Genomic DNA, 24,637 nt, shown 5'->3' with positions numbered 1-24,637 from the left:
GTACTATAAACCGGACTTTCAGTAAGATCAGAAATGCCGGTTTATAGCGCTTTCCAGTTGGTAAAGTGTCGGATAACCTAGCTTTTACTGTACTTGCTTATCAATGTATGTCGTTAGCTGTTTAATTGCTTGTGCGTCTGTAATGTGGCTTGCGTTAAAAGATTTGCAGGACCTTGCATCTAACATTCTTTTTAAGGGGTTTCAGGCAATCCTAGCACTTGCGCTCCCTGGAGAGTTTGTTTTCTTTAAACAAAACAACACATTGCACTGAGGGAGTTTAAATACTCGTGTTCTGATACCAGAGCATTGAATTGCATGGTTAGGAAAGGGCAAAGTGAAGGTTCCTCAGCAGTATTGTATTGGCCATGTCAAGGAGAGGTAACGCTGTCCATGTTTTCTGGTTTAATATGCAATTTCCAATTTACGTTGTAAAACACATGCCAGGAAACTTGCACTGAGTGACACTTGGCTAAAACAACTGCTGCTGTTGCAACCTTAACTTGTGCATTTCCTGACCAGTGCCTGACTGCACCCTTTATGTTGCATTAACACATTTTGCATATCATTTTATGTTTGTGCTCTGAGTACATTTTAGGTAAGATGCTGTTGTTACCACGGGCCCTTACAGCAATGGGCAGTGACGGGGCAATGCAAGTGGTGTTTGATTTTGTACCGACTGTAAGACCCCTAAAATGCTGTAGTATAAGCTTTTACTTTTTTTTTCCGTCCCCCAAAAGTGTGTAATTTTCCAGGATTATTGCAATTAGGCTGAAATATAAAGAGCTTTTACTACATAATGACGTGCTATGACAGAAATGTTTTGTGCCTATTCTAAGCTCAATGGTGCATCGTGCTTTTCTTTTCAGGTCACAAGTGTGATTTGAGTGGGGTTGCTAGATTTTTCATTCATCTAGGTTCTTCTCTTACTCCAGCATGCCAGCATCTTTCGTCTTCCATCCCACACATCCATTTCAGCGTCTGATCCAAATGAAGCAGCAATGCCAAGTTGTGGTATATTCAGAGGAATGTGTTTTATTTGAGGGGTAATAACTTCATGTCCAGTCAGGACATGTGGATATTATTAGATGTTTTTTCCTGCTGTGTGTAGGGAGATTTTCAATTGATTTTGCTGCAGTTGGATCCATGTGGGGAAACTTGTTCATTTAGTGTCTGAAACTGACTAAACTTCCACTTGACCTTCTCCCTGAATTCTTTTCCTCTTGCATTCCAGGGACAGCATTAGTTCTTGCCCGGCTACCCTTGGAAAAGATAGCAGAGTGCCTCAGCGAACTGTGTGCCGTTCAGGTGATGGCACTGAAAAAGGTACTTCGGGGCACTGCAGTTGCAGAACTTTTGCCTTGTTCTGCAGCTGGATTGGTTATGCCAGTCTGTAGTAGGAATTTTCTGTGTGTTGCTCAGTAGAAAACTTCCACTGTGGCTGCAGTGTTCTACAAGTGCCATAGCACTGAGCAACTTACTATTCTGAGCATGGGGAAATAACGTGGGAACGACAACAGCGTGAAGCAAGATCTGAAAATACAGCGTCATAACTTCCGCTGGCATACGCTGCTGTAGCTCGCTGAAGTCAGTGCAGCTACACAGATTGACACCAGCTGAGGATCTGATTCAGAGAGGAGCATAGTAACTTAAATAGGTGTAAGAACCAGATTTGCAGAACGCTTGAAAGTGTTGTAAATACATGAGCCAATTTGCATGAAATGTAGCCGATTGCAGCTTCAGTATGGAGCTAGTCTCCTCATGTTGTATCTCCCAGCATGCAGTGCTTCATCTCTGCTGTGATCAAGATGGATCTTTGCATGCTGAAATCTATAGTCTCTATGGACTGTACCCCTACAGTGTAGTTGATGGTGGTCACGGGCCACTTACCCATCCCTGAAGTATAAGTAGCCCATGATGCCTTTTCATTTGGAGTCTTGGCTAAAGGAAGGTAAAAAGTGGAAAGGGCTGGGAAGTGAGGGGACGGGCAGCTAAGTAAGATTGCATGGGATACTCCCATATGTCATTCCTAAAATGACCTGCCATTTTGGATCCAGGTGGGCTGAATGGCTCCCTCTCTGTTGTGGAAGCTGAGTTAAGTGTGGTGTACAGTTTGATGTGAGTAACTTGTGAGGCGTGCTCACCAGCTGATCAGTTTGTCCCCTCCTGGTAGGGCTCTCCTTTGCCATTCTGTCTGAAATCCCTGTCAAGAAAGCTCTGAATGCCCCATGGAAAAGCCGTAGGTAGTAGGAACTTCCCATCTTGTGCAGCTGAGACTAGTCACCACTCAAATCTTTTCACAAGCCCTAGTCCCACATCTTTCCCTTCAGGCTCATAGTGTGATACTCCCCACTTCTGTCTACGAACAGAAGAGTCTTCTGCTCTGCATTGGCCAGAACATGGGGAGTCTGAGACATGAACATTGCTTGTGAGGTGTGAAAGAGGCACAGTTTACTTTGTAAAAAGAAAAGGAGTACTTGTGGCACCTTAGAGACTAACCAATTTATTTGAGCATAAGCTTTCGTGAGCTACAGCTCACTTCATCGGATGCATACTGTGGAAAATACACAAGATCTTTTTATACACACAAAGCATGAAAAAATGGGTGTTTACCACTACAAAAAGTTTTCTCTCCCCCATAAGTCATTATGCAAGGTAACCTATTTCCCCTTGTTTTTTCCTACCACCCCCCCCCCCCCCCCCCCCCCCCGACGTTCTTGTTAAACCCTGGATTTGTGCTGGAAATGGCTCAACTTGATTATCATACACATTGTAAGGAGAGTGATCACTTTAGATAAGCTATTACCAGCAGGAGAGTGGGGTGGGGGGAGAGAAAACCTTTTGTAGTGGTAAACACCCATTTTTTCATGCTTTGTGTGTATAAAAAGATCTTGTGTACTTTCCACAGTATGCATCCGATGAAGTGAGCTGTAGCTCACGAAAGCTTATGCTCAAATAAATTGATTAGTCTCTAAGGTGCCACAAGTACTCCTTTTCTTTTTGCGAATACAGACTAACACGGCTGTTACTCTGAAACCTGTCAGTTTACTTTGTGTTCTCGGGACAACAGCCATTCAGAATGGAGCTCCGTATGGTCACTGAAATCTCAGCTAATTTTGCTTGTTTCTCCAGCTGCTGTCTCAGGAGCCGAGCAATGGCCTGTCTTCAGACCCCACTGTGCCCCTAGATCGACTGGCTGTCATATTTAGGTAAGAGAGGTGGGGACTAATGCAGGCTTTGTTGGGAGCTCCTGAGTAAGACTGTCTTGCTGGGGGCTGGGTGGGGCCTGCTGATCTCTCTAGATCAACTTAAAATCCCTGAACCAGCCAGAGGTTCTCATTTACAAAGGTCTGTAAAAACGATACGTTCTTCTTCAAGTGCGCTCGCCCTATGTTATTCCACTGTGGGTATGCATGTATCCAGGCGCCTGCTGTCAGAGTTCCTGAAAGCAGTGTCCATTGATCTACACATGTGCCCTCGCTGTCCTGTGCCTCTAACCCAGGAGATAAAGCGCAAAACAAACCAACTGCCTCTCAAGTTCCTTCTTGTAGTAGGAAGAGAGCCTGAGACATAAGCCCTTTTATCATAGGCCTGGTATGAGGCAGGACCTGCTCACAGAATCTGGCAAGAACAGGGCTGATATTGCAGAAATTCACATTCCTAAGAAGTACTACACACAGAGTGCTCACGCAAACACAGCCCGATATCAAGGATGGTTCAAAAACATTCCCCAAGGATAAAAGGAACACACTGACCCCTCCTAAAAGATAAGGTCAGGATAACTGTACATAATAAAAATGTTTGTTTTAAACCAACATGTACAAGGTGATGGGTGATAACTAGCCACGTCAGGGGGCAGTAACTAACTATGTCAGAGGGACCGTAACTAACTTGTTTGTATCAGGGTATAAAGATGTAGCTCAGAGGGAGTGTCTTTGTCCAGCCGAGTGGGGAATGGAAAGTCCCACCATTCACTGAGCTGCGTCCATTGTCACAGGCATACATATCTTAGTATCCTTGGGGGAAGCTCACGTTGCAGCAAGGTTTACTATCTGCCACTCTTTCCTCAGTCATACCTGTGAGGAGTGGAAACTTCCTCTGAAGAAGCACTTAATGGAGAAGGTCATGAGGCTGCAGTCAGGCCCCAGCTGGGGGACACCCCATACATTGGCCTGACTCAGCAAGGAGTGCATTTCATGCCGTGAAGTCAGACTTAGGAGCGAGGGAATGAACTCCTACAGACCCCCTGCTGGGGTCTTGTTGGGTGGGCCGGGAGTGCTCTCATAAGCACAAGAGCAAATTCTCCTCTAAATCCACTTCAAAGCAGCCAGATACAACCCTGCTAAGTCAAGCAAGTCTTTCTGCTCAGCCTGTGCCATGAGTCGGCTCGGGGGCATGACAAAAAGGGCCACAAACCCAGGGCTCCATTGGCACCAGACCACTCTGCTGGCAACAATGCCTCTGGCACTGGCAAAAGGCAACCATAGAGAGTCTCAACCACCAACAGTACTGCCTCGCCCGACTGTGGCACAAACTAACTCCTCCGGCTCCGTTGGTTCAGGCAGACGGACCACCTCCTATTCTGGGGCAAACAGAATCTTGCGCTACATCTGACATTTTTGGTCTCCCTGATCTCCAGTCTCCATCACCATAAGGTCCTTCCCTCATGAGGGAGGCGTTGACTCTACCAGGAGATGCAGTTTGTCGGAGGAGTCTGTCTCCCATTCCATTGTCCAGGCGTCATTTCCCTTCTGCGGAACCGTCGGTTTGGCCAATGGATTCAGAATTGGCTTTTTTTTTCCCCTTGGGAGACTGAATTACCCAAGGAACCGACATCACTTCCTCCAGGGCATGCCTTCCCAGACAAAGGACCCAGGCCAGCCTGGAACCAGCGCCTATCTCATTACCTACCTCAGAACCATTGGTACCCCATGCCCTGGGGACCTCCACAACCCCCCATTTGACCCCTCCTACTGTCTGTTCTGGAGTCCCAGGGACCTGGACCATCTTCCAGAGTCGACATGATCCATGAGGGAGTCAGTCCATCCCTCCTCTGCGAGAGGACAGCCAGAGCTTCCTCTGGCCCCATGGAAGAGCAAGTTTATGAGCAGGATCCGGTGGTACCAATGGAGACCGTCCTTATCTCTGGATGAAGCAGTCACTCTGATACCCATCCCTCCAGCAAGCAGTTCCAGGAATTGTTGTGTAAGGTTACAGAGGAGCTACAGATCTCCCTGGAGGAAGTTTAGGATCCTTAATGTAAACTTCTGGAAGTTCTCCAAACGTCTGGATCCAGCTGAATAGCACTTCCTGTTAACGAATGAGCTAGAACAGTCTGGCATACCTCAGTCACTTTTACCCCTTCCGAAGAGGGCAGAAAAACACCATATTGTCCCAGCCAAAGGGGTGGAATTTATTTTCTCATCCTGTGCCTAACTCTTTGGTTGTCCAGACTGCCATGGAGATATCTAGACAGCAGCATCCTAGACCTACTCCAGTCAATACAGAGGGTAAATGCATTGATTTTATTGGGAAGGAAGGTCTTCCTTTCTATTAGCCTTCAGTTCAGAATAACCAGTTACCAAGTACTGTTGCCAAAGTATGATTACCTGAACTATTCCAAATTCATGGACTTGGACAAGCTTCCACAACAAGATGGAGCTCTGTTACGAGCTCTCGTTGAGGAAGGCAAGTTGGTTGCCAGGCCCACTGCTCAATCAGCAGTAGGTGCAGCACTGTGAATCATGGCTTCATGCTTTCGGGATACCCAAAAAAAGGGGGGCTGGAGACCTATCCTCAGTCTGTCATCTCAGCCTCTTCTATTCACAGACTGAAATTTTGCATGGTCACACTGGCATCTGTGATCCCATTCCTGGAAAAGGGCATGTGGTTTACAACTCTTGATATGAAGGGCACGTATTTTCACGTGGACATTCATCCCACTCAGATATTGTCTTAAGTTCATGGTGGCCCCTGACCATTTTCAACACCAAGCGCTCCCATTTGGTCTTGCTACTGCCCTTAGGGTCTCTGACAAGTTCTTTTTGGTAGTAGCAGCCCATATGAGGTGTCAGAGCTTCACCATCTTCCCCTATCTCTGTCTCATTGCCAAGACATATCAAGATGCTTATGAGTCGACTTCACCAGTGCTCTAACTCCTGTCTTCCCTAGGGGTCGGCATGAACTCAGAAAAGTCTGTCGTCACTGCAGTGCAAACTGTAGACTTCATCGGAGCTTCCCTAAAGTCAGTCATGGCAAGGGCTTATCTGCCAGTGCACAGATTCCAAGCGATGAAGGACCTCATAGAACAGGTCGTGAACCACCCTCAAACAGCAATCAGAATGTCTTTCCATCCTGGAGCACATGGCTTCATCTGTGCTTATCGCACCATTTGCCAGACTCATCTTCATTGCCTTCAGCCATGGCTCAGAACAGCGTACTCCCCAAACCAACAGTCCATGAACACCATAGGAACTCTTCCCACTAAAGTAACGTCATCTCCACTGTGGTGGAAGTATCCCCACCAGGCATGCATGGGCGTTCCCTTCCTTCCCCTCTCACCAGACAGTCACTATAGATGCCTCCCTTTTAAGCTGGGGAGCTCACGTGGACAGCCAGACAGCGCAAGGCATTTGGACATCCTGAGACACCAGGATGCACAGCGATATTCTGGAACTTGAGAGCAGCCCAACCCTTTCTCACAATTCATTCAGGTCCCCAAGTCCTCGTAGTGTCAGGCAATATGACAACGACCGTCTTTTACATCAACAAGCAGGGAGGAGTGGGATCCATTCCCCTGTGTGCTGAAGTGGTCACTCTGTGAGATTGGTACATCAGCAATGATATCACCCTGTCAGCAGTTCACCGTCCAGGAAATCAAAATCTGCTGGTGGACTCCTTTAGCAGACACTTTGCTATCAACCATGCCTCCGTGGTAAACAGTAGTTTTGCTTGATGGGGAACCTCCACGCGGTCTCTTTGCCTCTGACAAACAAAGTGCAACGTACACTGCTCCAGACGAGGCCTAGGACATTGCTCTCAGGGCAGCGCTCTCCTTCTGTGGTCAGACCATCTGAATTCTGCCTTCCTTCCCTTACCTCTCCCACATCGAGTCTTACACAACATTCGTCTGGACAAGACACTCTCATCAGTCCCAACTGGCTCAGACAGTTGTGGTTCCCGAGTTTCCTACACATGTCATCATCTGGTCCTTTCTGATCTGCCCCAAGCACCCCAACCCATAAGCACTCCCATCTCAGGGCGTGGTTTTTGGTTGGGCTCAAACTCTAGAACGTTCATGCTCAGAAGCCGGGCAAACCATCCTTACCAACAGGTGAAAAGATTCCTCTAGAAAACGGTGCGTAGCAAGGGGAAGCATTTCTTTATCTGGGTGCAATAAAAACTTAATGCCCAGAAGCTCCGGGTATTCCCCGTATTCTGGACTATCTTCTTTCTCTCAACACAGTGGGTCTTTTCCCATCAATTCTTTGTGTCCACCTGGCAGCAATCAGGGCGTTTCACCCACCTTCCGCTGGTTGCTCAATTTTCACTCACCCACTGAGTACCAGATTCTGGAAGGGTCTAATCCAAACCTTTCTGCCAGTAAGGAAACTTGTTCCTCAATGGGACTTAAACTTTGTTCTTTGGGTCCTCACTAGGCCTCCCTTTGAGCCCCTCGCTACTTGTTCCATGTCTGTCCTTCCCATGAAAGTTGCATTCCTGGTAGCCGTCACCTCAGCCAGGAAGGTGGGTGAGCTCGGAGCACTGATGGTGAATCCTCCTTACACCGTGTTCCGTAGAGACCATTTCATTGTGTTTTACATTCTAAACTCACCCCCCAAAGCAGTTTGTTTCACCTGAACCAGTCAGGCCACTTAACTGTGTCTCTTCCAAAACACCACACATCTGAAGAAGACTCCATCCCATCAACAAGCCTTGTCTTTCTACCTGCACAAGGACAAAGCCAGTCAAAAAATCTCCCAAGCTGTTTATCGCTGTAGCGGGAAGAGTCCCAGGTCAAGCTGTATCTTCTGAGGATCTCCAAATGGATCTCTGGCTGTATCTTACTCTCTCGGCTATGTAATCTTCCTCCCCCACCTGGGGTGAGGCGTACTCGACAAGAACGCAAGCCACGTCAATGGCATCGCTTCAAGAAGTGACTCTGTTTGACGTTTGCAAAGCAGCTGCATGGAGTTCCTTCCGCACGCTCCCAAGACATGCTTCAGTGCAGGACTCCTCCACTGACGCCTGCTTGGGACAGCATTCCCTGAAACAGCCCCCCATCTGCCTTGAGTCCTGCTGGTCAGTCGCTGCCAGTGGAATACAGATCAGGACCAGCACTTAAAGAAGAGAAAGTTACTTACCTTAGAGCAGAGGTTCTCAAACTGGGGGTCGGGACTCCACAGGGAGTCGCGAGGTTATTACATGGGGGGGTCGCGAGCTGCCAACCTCCACCCCAAACCCCACTTCGCCTCCAGCATTTATAATGGTGTTAAATATATAAAAAAGTGTTTTTAATTTATAAGGGGGGTCGCACTCAGAGGCGTGCTGTGTGAAAGGGGTCACCCGTACAAAAGTTTGAGAACCGCTGCATTTGGGTAACTGGAGGTTCTTTGAGATGTGTGGTCCCTGTCTGTAGTCTACCTCCACATCCTTCCCCTCTGCTTCCGAGCAGTCTTGAATTAGCTGCAGAGAAGGAACTGGAAAGGGGGTCAGGGCGCCCCGCCCTATATCTCCTCAGCTGGAGGAACGAGGAGACAATGGCACCTGCGTGGACCAATGGAAGCTGCTTTCAAGAATTCTCCGTCTGAGTGCGTGGAGCGCATGCGTACGCACAGTGGACTACGGATAGGGACCACGCATCTCGAAGGCCCTCTGGTTACTATAGGATAAATAACTTTCTCTGCTGTGGAGAGGGCCAGGTGGGCTCCTGTGTACCCCATGCCATAGTTACTGTGTGTAATGCCCTGCCTCGAACCGGAAACCAGGCAATAAAGTACAGCCTTATCAGTAGTGACTCCTTCTGGCTGGGAAATGTGCTGGAGTCCAGTACGCAATGGGTCTGCAGCCCCAGAACCAGCCCCCAAGGTGACCCTCTTGTCTGTCCTCTCGTCAGAGGGGCTAAAGAGATTAAATTCCCCTCCCCCACTCCCAGGTCGTGTCTCCAGATGTGGGAAGCGTATTCTGTTTGTGTTTATGCAGTACGTGTGCTGGGGGGGAATGGAGGCCCTCGGTGGTCAGGGCTGTCACCCAGGTGTGTTTCACCAGTACTGAGTTAACACAGAATAGCTCGTGTTTAAAAAGGCACTTGACCCTTTTGTTGCTTTTCCCAGGCATACCAACCCCATTGTAGAAAATGGCCAGACCCATCCGTGCCAAAAAGTCATACAGGAAGTAAGTGAACATCGGTGCCAGGCCTGGGGCCATCCTTCTCCGTACGCGTCTAGCCAGGAATTGGGGTGTCCCCGTCACTGAATGCTCGGGGCAGATCTGGTCTCCACAGGTGTAGCTTTGGCTTTGGGCTGGTGAACAGGAATGAGCCCCACGTACAGTCACTGCTGGCTTGTCCCTGTAATCAGAGGAGAGGCTGCTGTAGAACTGCTGGGAGGGGGAAATTGGGCATGAAGAATCAATGGGCTTGTATCCTAGTTGCTTTCACTCCTTTCCTTGGTAAATAGAGGAATTAAGGCAAACCTTGAGCAAAACGTTGTAGCCCCTTCTTTGTCGAGTGCTTTGAGATCCATGGCTGTGTGAGAGCCGGGGTCACTGGATGCGCGGGAAGGACTCCTTCCATCCAGGAGGTACCCGCAGCTTCGGTTGCCTGGCAGTTGGGTGGTGTACCTGAGGGGGCGTCTTGCCAGCAGCTGGGGACTGTCGGGACACAGAGTATCGTAGTCACTGGGGTGGTTGTGGGGTCCCTCCCGAGTACCTTGAGCCCTCCCTGTTGTGCTCACTCAGATCTGGCCGGTCCTGTCGGAGACCCTGAACAAACATCGTGCCGACAACCGCATTGTGGAACGCTGCTGCCGGTGCTTGCGCTTTGCTGTCCGCTGTGTCGGCAAAGGGTCTGCGGCCCTGCTGCAGCCGCTGGTCACGCAGGTGAGCGCGCCCGGGGGAGACACGTGGCGGGGGAGCGTCTCGCCCGGTCGGGGTGTCTTGAATCGGTGTGCGCAGAAAGCGAAATCTCACAACTGGTCAGGTGGCTGAGCCCCTGGGTGAGATTTACAGCCCCCAGGAGGCTGGGAGGTCTGGGACGGTTAAAAGTCTGTGTGACACTTGGAATACCTGTAAACAGGTCACGGTGCACAGGTAACTCTGAGCTGGGGGAGACTCTCGTGGTTACTGCTTTATAAATACCGAAGCCAGGTGCGACGTAAGAGGAAGCCGTGCTGGCTTCATGAGTACACATGCGGCTGCTCTAATGACATGGGAAACCAGCCCTACTTCTGGGCAACTGTTGGTTGTCAACAGCGGTTGGACTGGAAGCCCCCCGCTCTCCAGGGACAGCTAAGTACGGGAATGGGCCCGGGCAGCCACCCTCCATTGAAGCCTCAGGGATAGGCCTCTGTCAGGGCGGAGACTGGGGAATCGGGCCAAGCTGGCCCTTTACAGGGGAGAATTTCTCCCGTACTGCACGCGAATCGCCACTGGGGACTGGAAACATGGCCAGGCCATGGGCTTCCTGGTGGTAGGAAACGCATCTGCTCTGTCGAGCTCTTGGCTGGGGCCAGCTGACGTCGGCAGCGTGTCTTGGAGCGGAACGTGAGCTGGAGTAAGTTTGCTGTGTCCTTGGCAGATGGTGAACGTGTACCAGGCACACCAGCACTCCTGCTTCCTGTACCTTGGCAGCATCCTGGTGGACGAGTACGGGATGGAGGAAGGCTGCCGGCAGGGGCTGCTGGACATGCTGCAGGTAGGTGTCATGAAGGCACATCCAGTTATGTGTATAAACGGTACCCGCTCCCTGCCGTCCCACTAGGCTTCAGCTTTTTGATGCCTTTTTTCCCCTCCGTGCGTTTCTCACTGAAAGCCAATGGGACTTCATCTTCCAAGTGTCACTTTTGAAAATGGGTCTTCAGCTCCTAAGTGGCTCAGATGTTCTGGATAATATTTCCGCTGGGCTGCCCTTGGGACTCGCCCCTGTTCAGCAGCGGGTGCAGCCGCATCCCTCGGTGCAGATGGGGACGCTGGACCGAGCTTGCTGTGGCTTTCCCCAGGGCACTCCCGTATGACCTTTGTCTGATGTTCCCAGTGGTCCCTACCTGATATGGGGCACGTCTCCTGCCCAGACGGCAGCTGTGTAAACAGCCAAAAAGAGGAACGCTTTGTTTAAATGCCCTCTTCTCTCGTGTCGATTGCTGTGGTTAGTGCCAGTGGCAGGGATTGCTGCACTGTGCCAAATGCCCGGTCAGTGAAACCCAAACCAGCCCCTGCCCCACCTGAAATTCCTTGATGTGGCGCTGGTTCCCAGCGTGGGCCCCCTGTGCTGGTAAATAAACATGGATCCAGCACAGGAAATCAAAACACCCAGTGGGGGGGCGGTGGGAGGAAGGGGATAAGGAACTGATGGTGCTTCTGAACCCATAACGTTCCTTCTAAAAGCGCAGCTCGCTCCCTGATCTAGGCACTGCCCAAGCTGTGACTGGCTCAGACACAGCATCTGCGTGCTTGGGGCATTATGCGTTCCCAGCACTGGGTGAAGGTTAAGCCTGGCTGTCTCCATTCTGCATCTCTGGCACCTGCTGGCTAGCGAGCGGCCAAGAAGTCAGGCCTCCGCCAGCTACACCTCACTGGTTTGTGGGGACCCCGGCCGCTCATGGAGCCCCATCACTGGACCCTCACTGCTCCTCCCAGCTAATGCACTGCTTGTGTACGGGCATGGAAGGGACCGTCCTATGGCTTAGGCCCCACAGCTGGAGTCAGGACACCTGGGTTTGTCCCAGAACTGTTTGACCTTGGACAGGTTTCCTGTCTCTAAAACGGGGAGACTGATTCCTGCCTCCCCGGGGCCCTGAGGCTAAGTTAATGTTTGTAAAGTGATTTGAGCCCCATAAATGCAAGGCGATTTGTAAGCGTGTGGGCGGTATTACTCCTGGCTGCGTGGGTGAGTCTGAATGATTCAGGGAGACCAGGAAAATGGGGAGAGAGTTAAGCGACCAGGTGCTCTGCCTCCGCGGTTTTGCTTCCACCTGGATCTAGGAGCTCAGACTTCTGTAAACCACCAGACACCCCCGCAACAGTGCCCCATTGTAATCCGAAAAGCCTGCATGCTGCAAAGTGAGCATGCCCCCTCTCTCTTCTTCCCTCTGCCCCCTTGTCTCGTCTTCCCTCCTTTCTCTGCCTACACCCTGAGGACAAATTGAAATGTGAATTCCTCATTTCCATGTCATAACTGATGGCCTGTATACTTAAGTGGGAGAAAGGGTAATGGAATTTATTGGCTAGCTTAACTAGGGTTTCCTCATGTACTTTTTCCCACCATGCAAAAAGCCAGAGTGTAGCTTATTCAACTGCCTCAGTACACTGATATGTATTCATTTGTGACTCCTTTCATATCATGTTAACTGGATTCCAGAAGCTATCTTCATTGGCTATTGGAGATTTGATGAATCTTGCCCGCATGCTCAGGGTGTAGCTGATCACCATATTTGGGGTCGTGAAGGAATTTTCTTCCAGGGCAGATTGGAAGAGGCCCTGGAGGTTGTTCGCCTTCCTCTGTAGCATGGGTCACGGGTCACTTGCTGGAGGATTCTCTGCTCCTTGAAGTCTTTAAACCACAATTTGAGGACTTCAGTAGCACAGACATAGGTGAGAGGTTTTTCACAGGAGTGGGTGGGTGTGATTCTGTGGCCTGCGTTGTGCAGGAGGTCAGACTAGATGATCATAATGGTCCCTTCTGACCTTAATATCTATGAATCTATGACAAACTCAGTGTCGCATGCCATCTCTAGAGATCATGGAGTACGTTAATTTAATTAACCAGTCCCCTTACCCCTTCTCCTAGGCACTGTGCTTGCCTACCTTCCAGCTCCTAGAGCAGCAGAATGGCCTTCAGAACCACCCAGACACCGTGGACGACCTCTTCCGGCTAGCCACCAGGTAACCACTCCGCCTAAACACGGGATTGCTCCCTTACGTCTGGCTGGTTCTGCTCCTTATGCAGTGGGCGGTTGAGTGCTGAGTGCTTCCCAGGCAGAGGGAGCTTCCATCTTTAATTCCCTCTCTTCCTTTGGATTTATAAGCTGTACAAATGGCAACCCCCCCACCCCTGGTACCCTTAGGTTAATGTTCACAATCCTATCAGAACGGCCTGCCCACTGCACCCACGAATCGAGGCTCGTCAATAACTGTCACAAGAAAGCCACCCTCGCGGCACATGCATGTCCCCCAGAGTCCCCTGCCAGCCCAGGCGCCTCGGTAGCTGCCGTAGGTGCTTTGGCTGCAGCACAGCGTGAACTTGGATTTGGAAGTGGTCGGGACTTTCCCCGGTTCCTCGAGTTCCAGCCGTCAGCATGGAGGATAACTTAGTCTCCAGCAGGGGGCAGTGCAGTACAGCTTGCAGTCAGGAAGTTGCCTTCTGGGGCTGGCCTGTGAATCAGGAGGGCGGTGGGAGCTGGAGGCTCCGGGGTCTTGCTCTGACTAGCGCTGGAGGGAAGGGAACGTTCCTCTGAACCCCACTGCGGCTGTGTCCTTGGGGCGTCCGTCCAAACCAGTCTGCCAAGCAAAACTGCCTTCTAGCTCACACCTCACTGATCGCGCCCTGATCTCTCTCTGCCCTGCCCAGGTTCATCCAGCGCAGCCCAATCACCTTGCTCCGCAGCCAGGTGATCATTCCCATCCTGCAGTGGGCCATCGCCTCCACCACCCTGGACCATCGGGACGCAAACTGCAGCGTCATGAAATTCCTGCGTGACCTTGTCCACACCGGGGTGGCCAATGACGTGAGTGATTCCAGCGTTTCTTCTCCTAGCGGTGGGGTCACATACGGCCCTGCCCAGTCGGCTCGGGGAAGCTGAGCTTTACCCCCACCTGAGAGAGAGGCTGGCTGGTTTGGGTGTTGCTTTGCTTGTTGCATTTATCTGTGTTGCTCTTGGAATTGCAGCTGACAGATGAACCATTCAAAGCCAGGTGAGATTTGGACTCCCACCTGCCCATGGGGAGCCTTAGCCTGCAGTGCTGTTCCCAGGTTAACCAGACCAGCAGCGTCGCTCACGTAGTGCTCTGCTGGAAGAAATGCCTTCCTAAGGGTGAACCGCCGCTGCCCTGGTCTCTCCTCTTGGCCCCTTGCCGCGGGAGGCTGGTTCCTGGCTCTCACTCAGGCCACGTGCAACAAAAGGCCGGTTGTTGCTTGCTGGGGCCATAGGGCAGTTGGTGCCGGTGTTCGTGCCCTGCCTATGCCAGGTTGCTCGGTGCCAGCGGGCAGCACCGGAACCCAGGGTGCTACCTTTCCGGCGCGTCGGTCACTGCAGCGAGTTTGGCCTCGATGAGCAAATGGCGCTGGGAGGTGGGAAGGGATGCAGAGGTGGAAATGTGCCCCAGGCCACCATGCTGGGCACTGCTCACGCGGCCCCTCTTCCTTCTGCAGCACGAGGAGGACTTCGAACTGCGGAAGGAGCTGATCGGGCAAGTGATGAACCAGCTGGGCCAGCAGCTCGTGAGCCAGCTGCTGCACACCTGCTGCTTCTGCCTGCCGCCCTACACCCTGCCCGACGTAGCCGAGGTGCTCTGGGAGATCATGCAGATCGACAGGCCGGTACGGTTGGCCGGGCAGCCCCTGGAAAGAAAATGTAGTAGAAGTCTAACGCAGGACTGCCTTGAGCCCGGTGTTGGCACGGGGAGAAACTGGCCTGTCCGGGGGATTCAGGGGATGGGATCGAACGAAAGGTGGGGCAAGCGATTAGTAGCTGTCAGAACATCCAGGGTCAATTTCACCAGCCTGAATAAAAAAAAATCGCATCTCCTCTTCAATTACAGTGGTGAAGATTAGCACCCACCCCCTACTCCACCTCCCTCAAGTGCTCCAATCCCAGCGCTTTTAGCTCTGTGATTCTTGCTAGCTGGCTTGTCCCTCTCTCTACTTCGTTCCCACTCCTTCCTGCTTCAAGACTTACCGCCGATCCTGTCTCCCCACCCTCCCTCCAAAGTGGGTTCTCAGTTCTCAGCCAGCACAGGAAGATTGCGCTCTTGAGGTGCCTATGGGCTGATAACCGCTGCAACAAAACGCAGTCCTTGCTCAACCCGAGCTGAATCTGTCCCTGCTGGGTTGTGAATCATTCCGAGCAGTATCTGGGCACAAGCAGGGTTTAGTAGTTGCTTGGAATGATTCATTCCGGCTGTACAAAGACAACGCGTAAAAATGAAACTTAAAAATAGGCCCTCTTTCCTAACAGGCTGACTAGCAACGCTGCCTGGGGATGCAGGGCCTGCCAGCACCTGAACCCAAACTTGGTCTAGATTTCTTTTTACAGCAATAAAATGTTTAACTTTTTTCTTCCTCCCTCCCTCTCCAGACATTTTGTCGCTGGCTAGAGAATTCACTGAAGGGTTTACCAAAGGAAACAACCGGGGGAGCCATCCAAGTGACGCACAAACAACTTACGGACTTTCACAAGGAGGTGACTAGGTGAGTGAACTCCGTGTTGGCAGGATGCCCTTGTTCACACAGGTGTTACCATGAGTCACCCCCACGCACCTATCTAGGGCCAGCCACTGGGCTGTTCCGTGTGACTGTCCGCTCAATCGTCAGAGACTTTTTAAGCCAGAAGGGACCATCGTGGTCATCTAGTCTGACCTCCTGCACATCGCAGGCCACAGAACCTCAGCCACCCCCTCCTGTAATAGACCCAAGGCCACAGAACCTCAGCCACCCCCTCCTGTAATAGACCCATAACCTCTGGCTGAGTTACTGAAGTCCTCACATCATGGTTTAAAGGCTTCAAGTTACCTTGAATCCACTATATACTTTAATTGAAATCAACAAGCGCCCCGGGCTGCAGAGGAAGGTGAAACCCCCCAGGGGCTCTGCCAATTTGACCTGGGGGGAAATTCCTTCCTGACCCCAAATGCAGCGATCATCTGCATTGTTCTACAAGGGCTGCCAGAGGTGTCCCTTACAAAGAATTAGTACCTCCACTAAAGCCAGCGGCCCAGGAGTCTGCCATGGTGCTTCTTGTGCTGAGAGTGCTCTGTGGTACTTGCATGCTCTCCGCTGGTAAAACCCAGGGGCCAATCTAAAATCCTCCTTTGTTATGTAAAGCGTTAAAGGTAAACTTAGAATCAACCTGCCCCCTGCTGTCAGCCCCTGCACTTTGGGTCACTGAGGCAACGAGGGGAAAAGCTCTTACAGATGAGCAAGACCACAAAGCATCAGCTAACAGGAATAATACTTATAAATGATATAGCCCCGTATGCACGCATCCCGCTCCTGTGAGGAAAGTCTGATCTTCCATTTACAAGTCACAGAGGGAGCCTGCAGCTGCCAGGGTTAGACCTGAGTTGTTCCAGAGCTCCGACAGCTAGGCCACACGATTCCAGTCACTTGGCCAGTCAGCTAGCTACTGACCCAATCCCTGTCACTTACAACGCAGATTGTCCCTGTGATTGTCCTGAAAACCGAAGCACTGATTGTTTAACCTGGAGTCTCTGCCTTGGCACAGGTGGCCCCGGATTCTGTGACTGTGAAAGGATTGATGTCTGTGACTTGGCTTCTTCGAGAGGCTGACTCAGTGGGAGCTGTGATGACTCAGCCCCTCTGAAAATAACGTCCCATGTTGAGATGGGAATTTGAGAGCCTCCATGTTTGAAAATGTTGGCCTTGATGTCTGATAGAACTCTCTGCAAGTGGATTGCTTGGGTGCTCCCGTTATCTCAAGCAATGGAGGTGTCTGATTACAAGGCATTGAGTGAAGATGCTGCTCTGCCATTTGGGTAGCGAGGTCCATCATTTGGAATAGATGTCAGTTTCTCTTGGTTTTAAGAGAATGCTTTGGGTCAGCGATCAATTCCATGGCCTGGTATCCCTTTGACTTGCTCATCTTTGAGAGCTTACTCATTGCCTCTGTGACCCCTGCAGCTCTCAGACATTTGGGTAGCTCCAGCTTCCTGCCCAAGCACTAAACTATTCAAATTTGTTGAGGGAATCAATGATCATGTGGGTATGGGGGATCCAGGGGATATAGTGTACATGGTTATTTAGAAAACCTTTTGACAGTGCCCCTCACCAAAGGCACTTAAGGAAATTAAGTTGTCCTGGGATAAGAGAAGGTCCTCTCCTAGATCAGTAACGGGCTAAGAGATAGGAAACAAAGGGTAGGAATAAATGGTCTGGAGAGAGGGAAATAGTGGGGTCCCCCAGAGGTCTGTACGGGGACCTGTGCTGTTCAACATATTCATTGATGATCTGGAAAAGGGAGCAAACAGTGAAGTGGCAAAGTTTGCAGGCGATACAAAATTACTCGAGATAGTTAAGTCCAAAGCAGATTGCAATGAGTTACAAAGGGTTCTCACAAAACTGAGTGATGGGCAACAAACTGGCAGATGAAATTCAACACTGATAAGTGCAAAGTAATGCACATGGGAAAACATAATCCCACCTACACGTATCTAATGGCGGGTTCTAAATTAGCTGTTACCACTCAAGGAAGAGATCTTGGAGGGATCATGGCTAGTTCTCTGAAAACTTCAGCTCAACGCACAGCAGCAGTCAAAAAAAGCGAATGAAGTGTTAAGAACTATTAGGAAAGGAATGAAAAATAAGACAAAATATCCGAATGCTATTCTATAAATCCATGGTGCGCCCACACCTTGAATACTGTGTCCAGTTCTGGTCACGCTGTCTGAGTGGAACTGGAGAAGGTTCAGAGAAGGGCAGCACAGATGACTGAGGGTGTGGAATGGCTTCTGTACAAGGAGAGACGAAAAAAAATAGGGACTGTTCACCTTAGAAAAGAGATGATTTAGGGGGGTTATGATAGAGGGTCTGTAAAATCATGATTGGTGCAGGAAAGGTGAATAGAGGAGTTATTTACCCTCACCCACAATAAAAACAAAACAAAAAAAACTAGGGGTCACCGATGAAATGAATAGGCAGCAGGTTTAATGCAAACAAGTAGTACTTTTTCACACAACACACAACCTGTGGAACTCATTGCCATGGGATGTGTGATGACCAGCAGTATAACTGGGTTCAAAAATGAACTAGATAAGTTCATGGAGGATAGGTCCATCAGTGGCTATTAGCTATGGTGGTCAGGGATGTAACCCCATGTTCTGGATGACTCTAAGCATCCGACTGCTAGAAGCTGGGAGGGGAAGATGGATGGATCTCTGTAAAATTGCTCTATTCTGTTCACTCCCCCTGAAGCTCTTGTACTGGCCACTGTCGGAAGGAGGACACTGGGCTAAATGGGCCATTGGGCTGACCCAGTAAGGCCGTTCTTATGTTCTTAAACTGGGCAGTTCCATTCTGCTGCCCAGACTAGGCGAGGAAGAGGAGTTCAGTTGGATATTGTTCTTTGCCTCCTGTTCTAAACCAACTACACTCCAGAACTGATTGTTACGTGCCCCTCACCGTGGTGTCTGGCTGTTCTGTTGGGGTATGTGCTGCAAGCACTCTGGTTCCTTAGCGCCCTTCAGCCCTGCTTAAGTAGAATCATAGAATCCTAGAATATCAGGGTTGGGAGGGACCTCAGGAGGTCATCTAGTCCAACCCCCTGCTCAAAGCAGGACCAACCCCCAATTTTTGCCCCAGATCCCAAGTGGCCCCCTCAAGGATTGAACTCACAGTCCTGGGTTTAGCAGGCTAATGCTCGAATTGTGCAGTGTTGGTACATAACTGGTGGTTGGAAGGAGCTTGTTCCCTGGAGGCTTCATGACCCTTCCCAGCCCCGCCACCCCCATTAACCCTTTGATTTCTGGTGATTTCCCCTTCATCCTGTGGGCGGGCTGCACACAAGTGGGGGTCTTTCCGCCAGGGCCTGTGCAGCATATCTGGGCTGGGTTTCCTGGGGGAAGAATCCGCTCTTGACTTTCCAAGCCCATGAGAGCTCTGTGCAAACCGAGGCCGCAGTCTGTGTCCCGAGTGATCAGGAATGCCAGAAAGCCCCAGCTGGGGTCTAGAGTCCCCTCCTCTTCCGTGAGTCCATGCAGTGTCACATGGAGGAGGGAAACCGCAGGGAGTTAGGTGACTGGCTGCCCTGCTCCGAAGCAGGACGAGCTCTGGGATTCCTTCCCCCCACTGGGCTTTCACAGGCCTGTACGTTGCCCTCAAACACTCACCTTGGTCTTCTCTGCCCTGTGACTCAGCAGCTCCAGGTTGCCTGGGCTGCTGGCTCTGCCCGGGCCTGCACATGGGCGTTGTTCCTCCCCAGCGGTAAAGGGGCAGATCACCTCAGCATGGCCCGGCCTGTTCCTCCAGCTCTTTCATGCCCTTGTGAAACGCCAGCCTTGTGTCGCCGTCAGTCAGAAAGTCAGAGGCCCGGAGCTGGGCCAGGGCCCTTGTCATTCTGGGATTCTATCAAGGCCCCTTCTCGGTTGGATGTTTTCCTGCTTAGCTTTCTCATCTCTGCAGCCTGGTCCTCCCAGCCCTTCTTGAGAGGCAGCAGGCAGCGTTCCTTCTTTGTCTGTAGGAAAACTGAAACACTCACGCCAGCGCCCGGGAGCCCCTGACCCCTAGTCCTGTGCTGGGACCACACGATCACACCCAGTGTGTCCTCGCTGAAGCCCGGTCAGGCTGCCTGAGTGTTCAGACACTTCCCTGGAGGGTCGGTAAAGTTCACCCTCGGCCCCAGGTCGCTAAGGTGGGAAATCAGCAGCTGTGACGCAGCCCGCTGCTGTCTGTGTCGGGGGGAACGAGGGGCCTGCACAGGCCTGACTTCCTGTAGCATCTCCCAGCTTCTGCTTCAACTCAGCCTTCCCTGGCAAGGGCCTGGATCTTCCCTTCCCCTAACAGCCACCCTTGTCTTTCAGTGCTGAGGAATGTAAACAAGTGTGCTGGGCCCTGAGGGACTTCACCCGGTTGTTTCGATAGGTCGCGCGCCCACTCTGTGCCTGTCTCCAGGTTAGTAGATGCTGTCTGGTCGCACGTCAGGTCCGGTGGACACCTCCCAGCAAGGGCACCCTGCTGGTTGAGCTGTCCCCGACTTCAGGGAGGGCAGGGTTGGGGCCTGTAGTACAAATTAACCCCTTGGTTGCCAGCGGGTGGTAAGAGCGGTAACTCTGAGAAATGCCAAGAGGTGGTTGGTTGTGAGAATCCTGGGTCACCGTGGTAGAGAAGACAGCCTGAGGCCCATGTATCGAAGTGAATCCATCCTAGGCCATATCTGGGGTGAAAGGCTGGTCAGTGGCCGATGTGTGAAAACCCTCGACTTCAGACGCAATCTGCGTTCTCACCCAGGTCCCAGCCCGCTGAGCCCACACGCTGAGCCCATCCCCGGACACCGGCTACCAGGTGTTGCACATGTAACCAAAGGGAGTAGCTACCTCTGGAGCGTTTCTCTGGCATGTGCCATGGAGCCAATGCACGGCCAGGGGTTGATGGACAAAATAATCCAGCACCCTGTGGGTGATGGACTCCTGAGGCCATTTGCTGTCCCAGAAGGCAGGGGGACGGCAATCTGTGAAAGCCCTGCTGGGCCTCAGAGTGCTGGCTGGTGGGAAGCCAGGGTTTCTAGCCAGAGGTGATGTGTGCAATGTGGCCCTGCTGACTTAGAGCTGCCCTCACCTGCTGGCACCCCCCAGTTGTTAGCTTCAGCAGCTGTTTCATCTGTAAAGGGCCGGTGACAGCTTGGGATAATGGGGTCTTTCACATCAAGGCTGCACGTTCCAATTCAGCCCAGATGGATGAGTCGTCTTGAGCATCTGAGGGCAGCTTGATTGTCAGTATGAAACTCAGTGGGAGTTCCCAATGGATGGGTGACAAATCAGCAGCACTCCTTGGTCTCGGCAAATAGACCAAGCTCTAAATCCATCCTCCTCGAGGGGGCCTTTCAGGTCAGGAGAGAGTCATGTTGGCTAGGGGGCAGGTTCGGGCATTGCTGCTGTCCACGTGGCTAGAGAAGCTCATCCCAGGACTGTTGTTCACCAACACTCAATTAAAGACCATAAAAGCTTTGCTTAGTGCCTTCGGTGCAACTTTCAGCCTCTGGGCTCTGTCGCAGCCGTGGAGTTACTGTGTATTTCCAGCAGTAAACTGGGCCCTGTGGCACTCGGGAGTCCAGAGCGTCTCTCTAGGCGGTGAGCTCTTTGGGGGAGGTGGGAGCCTCTCTTCGTAGCCATAAATCGCCTTGCTCTGGAAATCCTGACTCTGCTTTCTGTCCCCCGCCAGGAATGTCTTTTTATTTAGAAGACAGGAAATAACAAAACCAAGAATGTCCCACAATCAGCAGACTTCATTGTGGCCGAGGGCTTTCACTCACTCTAGTGCGCATCGTCAAACCTGAAGAGACGCACCCCCGCCAGAACAAGCCAGTGACGTTACTGGGTGTGAGTGGGAGGGCAACTCAACCTGACTAAAGATGGCTGCAGCCGGACCTACGGCATCGTGGGGGGGACGCTGCTTTCCTGATGGACTCGCTTTAAAAAAAACAAAAAAATAAAAAAAAAAAAAAAGAGAGAGAGAGAGAAATGAAACAAGAATGGAAAAAAAAATTGCCTGGTAGCAAAAAAAAAAAAAAAAAAAAAAAAAAAAACACCAAACAAAGTAGAAAACTTTCTGTGAAATGAAAAATAAAATAAAATTTACTTAAGGAAACCGTGGGGATTAAAAATACACACCTAGCAAAACCCCTTGTCTGCACTGGGAGGGGGGAAGGCACCCAGGTTTTTAGCCCACTTCCGGAACTCCCCGAGCTCCCTCCACTCCCCCCTACCCCTTCTAAAAGAGCAATCCGGAGGAGTGGGTTCCCCCACGCAGCACCGTGGGGATCCCGCTGGTCGCCCCTGTGGAGCGCACTTCCAGAGCTCTGGAAGTTTAAACTTACCCCACCCTGCCCTCTTTACGCACCCCCCTCGCTAAATCTGATGCCATCGATCTGTCGGCCTCCGGGAGGAGAAACCGCCTGCGATAGACTGTTATATATTATATATATTTTTCTTTTTTTAGTTTGGTTCTTTTTTTTTTTTTTAAATTTGGTTTTCTTTGGGTTTTTTTACTGTGAGGGGGAGAGAGGAGAAGGGCTCTTGAGGTCGCAGTGACGGGGCTGACTATTTTACTCAACAGATTTGGAAACGACTCCCTGGGGAATCTTACATTGACAAGACCTGAGACCCTGTGCAGGCGTTAGAATTGAGCGCATGCTGTTCCGTCTGGTGTTGTAGCCATCTCGAGAACAAGACAAACGAAAAAAACAAAAAAATAAATTAAAAAATTAAAATGTCGGTTTTGTGCCTTATGTCTCTGGCTGTTGAACCAGTCTGGACGCCTCCGACGAGGAGCAGGACTGCCCCCGGCTGCTGCCCTGGTTCCGAAATCCCGGTAACCGTAGGATCTGTCCACGTGCTTCAACGGGCAGCAAGACCCCGTTACCCTTAAAGGGTAGTACCAGCGAAGGCGGATTGTAGTAACCGGTTGGAAGGGACTGTGCCAAGTGCCGTGATATTTAATTTTCAGTGCTTTAGTCACAAGACTCAATCGCAGTTTAACCCTCTTCTCCAACCACCTTGGCTCCTGCTACTTGAGGAAGAGAATTCGCTTCTCCCTTGCACGCTGATTGGCACAGTAGCATTCACTAACCTGGCTGTATTGCTGTGCTCTCACTGTAATCCTAGGTCGTACCTTTTGAAATTACCCTACAGCCTCCCTACTTCGCACTAATGCAGGCCAGGTCTGGTGGGAATTGCTGGATTTTATGACTTAATAAGTAAACGACCAAAGAGGATCAGAGTCAAGGTGCCTTTTTTTTTTTATTGCACTGCAGCAAGCTTCTGAGCAGGATGATTGAGCGTGACCGCCATTTCATTGCCTTCTGGTGTCCGGTGTGTAAAAGCAGCGTACCTTCAAGGCCCCCACGCTGTACCATCCGGCTAGTCAAAGCGAGCCGCGGTGTGAGACTCATAAGCACCAGGTGAGCTTCCCATGCTGCGTATTGGTGAGCAAGGTTCTCTCCTGCAGCCAGAGATCTAGTTAACAATACAGCAGCCTGGTAAAGGTTTATATGCTAGGCCATCGTGGCTGAATGAGCCACAATTAAATACTACCCAAGCAGCAAATCTATAGCTCTTCTCCTTGACACTTGCCTGCAGGGCCATATGGCTGGAACTGCCCTGCCCTGCCCTGCCCAGGGCTAAAAGGCAGTGAACGTGCCTGGCTTAGGGCTTTCATCTTTTGGAATCGTAGGGTCTGTGCTCGGAGGTGCTGGTGAGTAGTTCCCTCAGCTGGCCAGCACAGGGCCCATGTGCACTGAACATCAACTGTCATCCACCCAGGGTGTTTGGCAGCGCCAGCTGGTGCTCATTTGCCACTGACTTTGCTAGGCTCAGGCTTCGTAGCATTTAATTTCAGAAAGGGGAACGACGCAAAAATGAGGTTAAACAGAAATTAAAAGGTCCAGCGCCGAAAGTGAAATCCCTGCAAGCTGCATGGAAATTTGAAAGGCACTGTAATAGAGGCTCAATTTAAATGTTTTCCCCAAATTGAAAAACAGTGAGAGAACCACAGAAGAGCCACCATGGCTAAACAACAAAGTAAAAGAAGCAGTGAGAGGCAAAAGGCGTCCTTTAAAAAGTGGAAGTTAAATCCTAGTAAGGAAAATAGGAGCATAAACTCTGGCAAGTGAAGGGTAAAAATAGAATTAGGAAGGCCAAAAAAGAATTTGAAGAACAGCTAGCCAAAGACTCCAAAAGTAATAGCAAAAAATTTTAAATCTATCAGAAGCAGGAAGCCTACAAACCAACTTGGGGGGGGGGGGGGGTCACTGGCCCATCAAGATGCTAAAGGAGCACTCAAGGCTGATGAGGCCATTGCAGAGAAACTAAATGAATTCTCTGCATTGGTCTTCAGGGCTGAGGATGTGAGGGAGATTCCCAAACCTGAGCCATTCTTTTTAGGTGACAGATGTGAGGAACTGTCCCAGACTGAGGTGTCAATAGAGGAGGTTTTGGAACAAACTGGTAAACTAAACAGTAAAGTTACCAGGACCAGATAGTATCACCCAAGAGTTCTGAAGGAACTCAAATGTGACACTGCAGAACTACTAACTGTCGCCTGTAACCGATCATGTAAATCAGCTTCTGCACCAGATGACTGGAGGACAGCTAATGTGAGGCCAATTTTTAAAAAAGGGCAGTCAAAAAAAAAAAAAAGCCAACAGAATCATCAAGAAAGGGATAGATAAGACAGAAAATAGCACGTTGCCTCTCTACAAATCCATGGTTCGCCCACAGCTTGAATCCTGCATGCAGATGTGGTCTCCCCATCTCTAAAAAGATATATTGGAATTGGAAAAGGTTCAGAAAAGGGCAACAAAAATGATTAGGGGCATGGAACAGCTTCCGTATGAGGAGGGATTAATAAGACTGGGACTTTTCAGCTTGGTAAAGAGACGACTGAGCGGAGATATGATTGAGGTCTATAAAATCATGACTGGTGTGGTGAAAGTAAATAAGGGGGTGTTATTTACTCTTCAAACACAAGAACCAGGGGTCA

General features: G+C 50.6%; 1 protein-coding gene across 1 annotated transcript in view; it reads left to right on the top strand.

The window, feature by feature from the left end:
- The window catches only part of TNPO3 (transportin 3), an 82,430-nt gene extending 60,059 nt beyond the window's left edge, over positions 1 to 22,371 (top strand). Inside the window, exons 13-23 of the mRNA XM_048836799.2 lie at positions 1,232 to 1,323; positions 3,130 to 3,206; positions 9,330 to 9,390; positions 9,955 to 10,095; positions 10,793 to 10,909; positions 13,001 to 13,095; positions 13,781 to 13,937; positions 14,582 to 14,749; positions 15,507 to 15,619; positions 19,963 to 20,053; positions 21,320 to 22,371. Coding sequence (XP_048692756.1) covers positions 1,232 to 1,323; positions 3,130 to 3,206; positions 9,330 to 9,390; positions 9,955 to 10,095; positions 10,793 to 10,909; positions 13,001 to 13,095; positions 13,781 to 13,937; positions 14,582 to 14,749; positions 15,507 to 15,619; positions 19,963 to 20,023 — 1,082 coding nt within the window. The 3' untranslated portion in view covers positions 20,024 to 20,053; positions 21,320 to 22,371. The remainder of the gene's footprint in view (positions 1 to 1,231; positions 1,324 to 3,129; positions 3,207 to 9,329; positions 9,391 to 9,954; positions 10,096 to 10,792; positions 10,910 to 13,000; positions 13,096 to 13,780; positions 13,938 to 14,581; positions 14,750 to 15,506; positions 15,620 to 19,962; positions 20,054 to 21,319) is intronic.
- The last annotated feature ends 2,266 nt before the right edge of the window (positions 22,372 to 24,637 follow it).

This window comes from Caretta caretta, chromosome 1 (assembly GCF_965140235.1).
Source record: "Caretta caretta isolate rCarCar2 chromosome 1, rCarCar1.hap1, whole genome shotgun sequence".
Classification (NCBI taxonomy): Eukaryota; Metazoa; Chordata; order Testudines; family Cheloniidae; genus Caretta; species Caretta caretta.
This window is presented reverse-complemented; position numbering and strand designations above follow the sequence as displayed.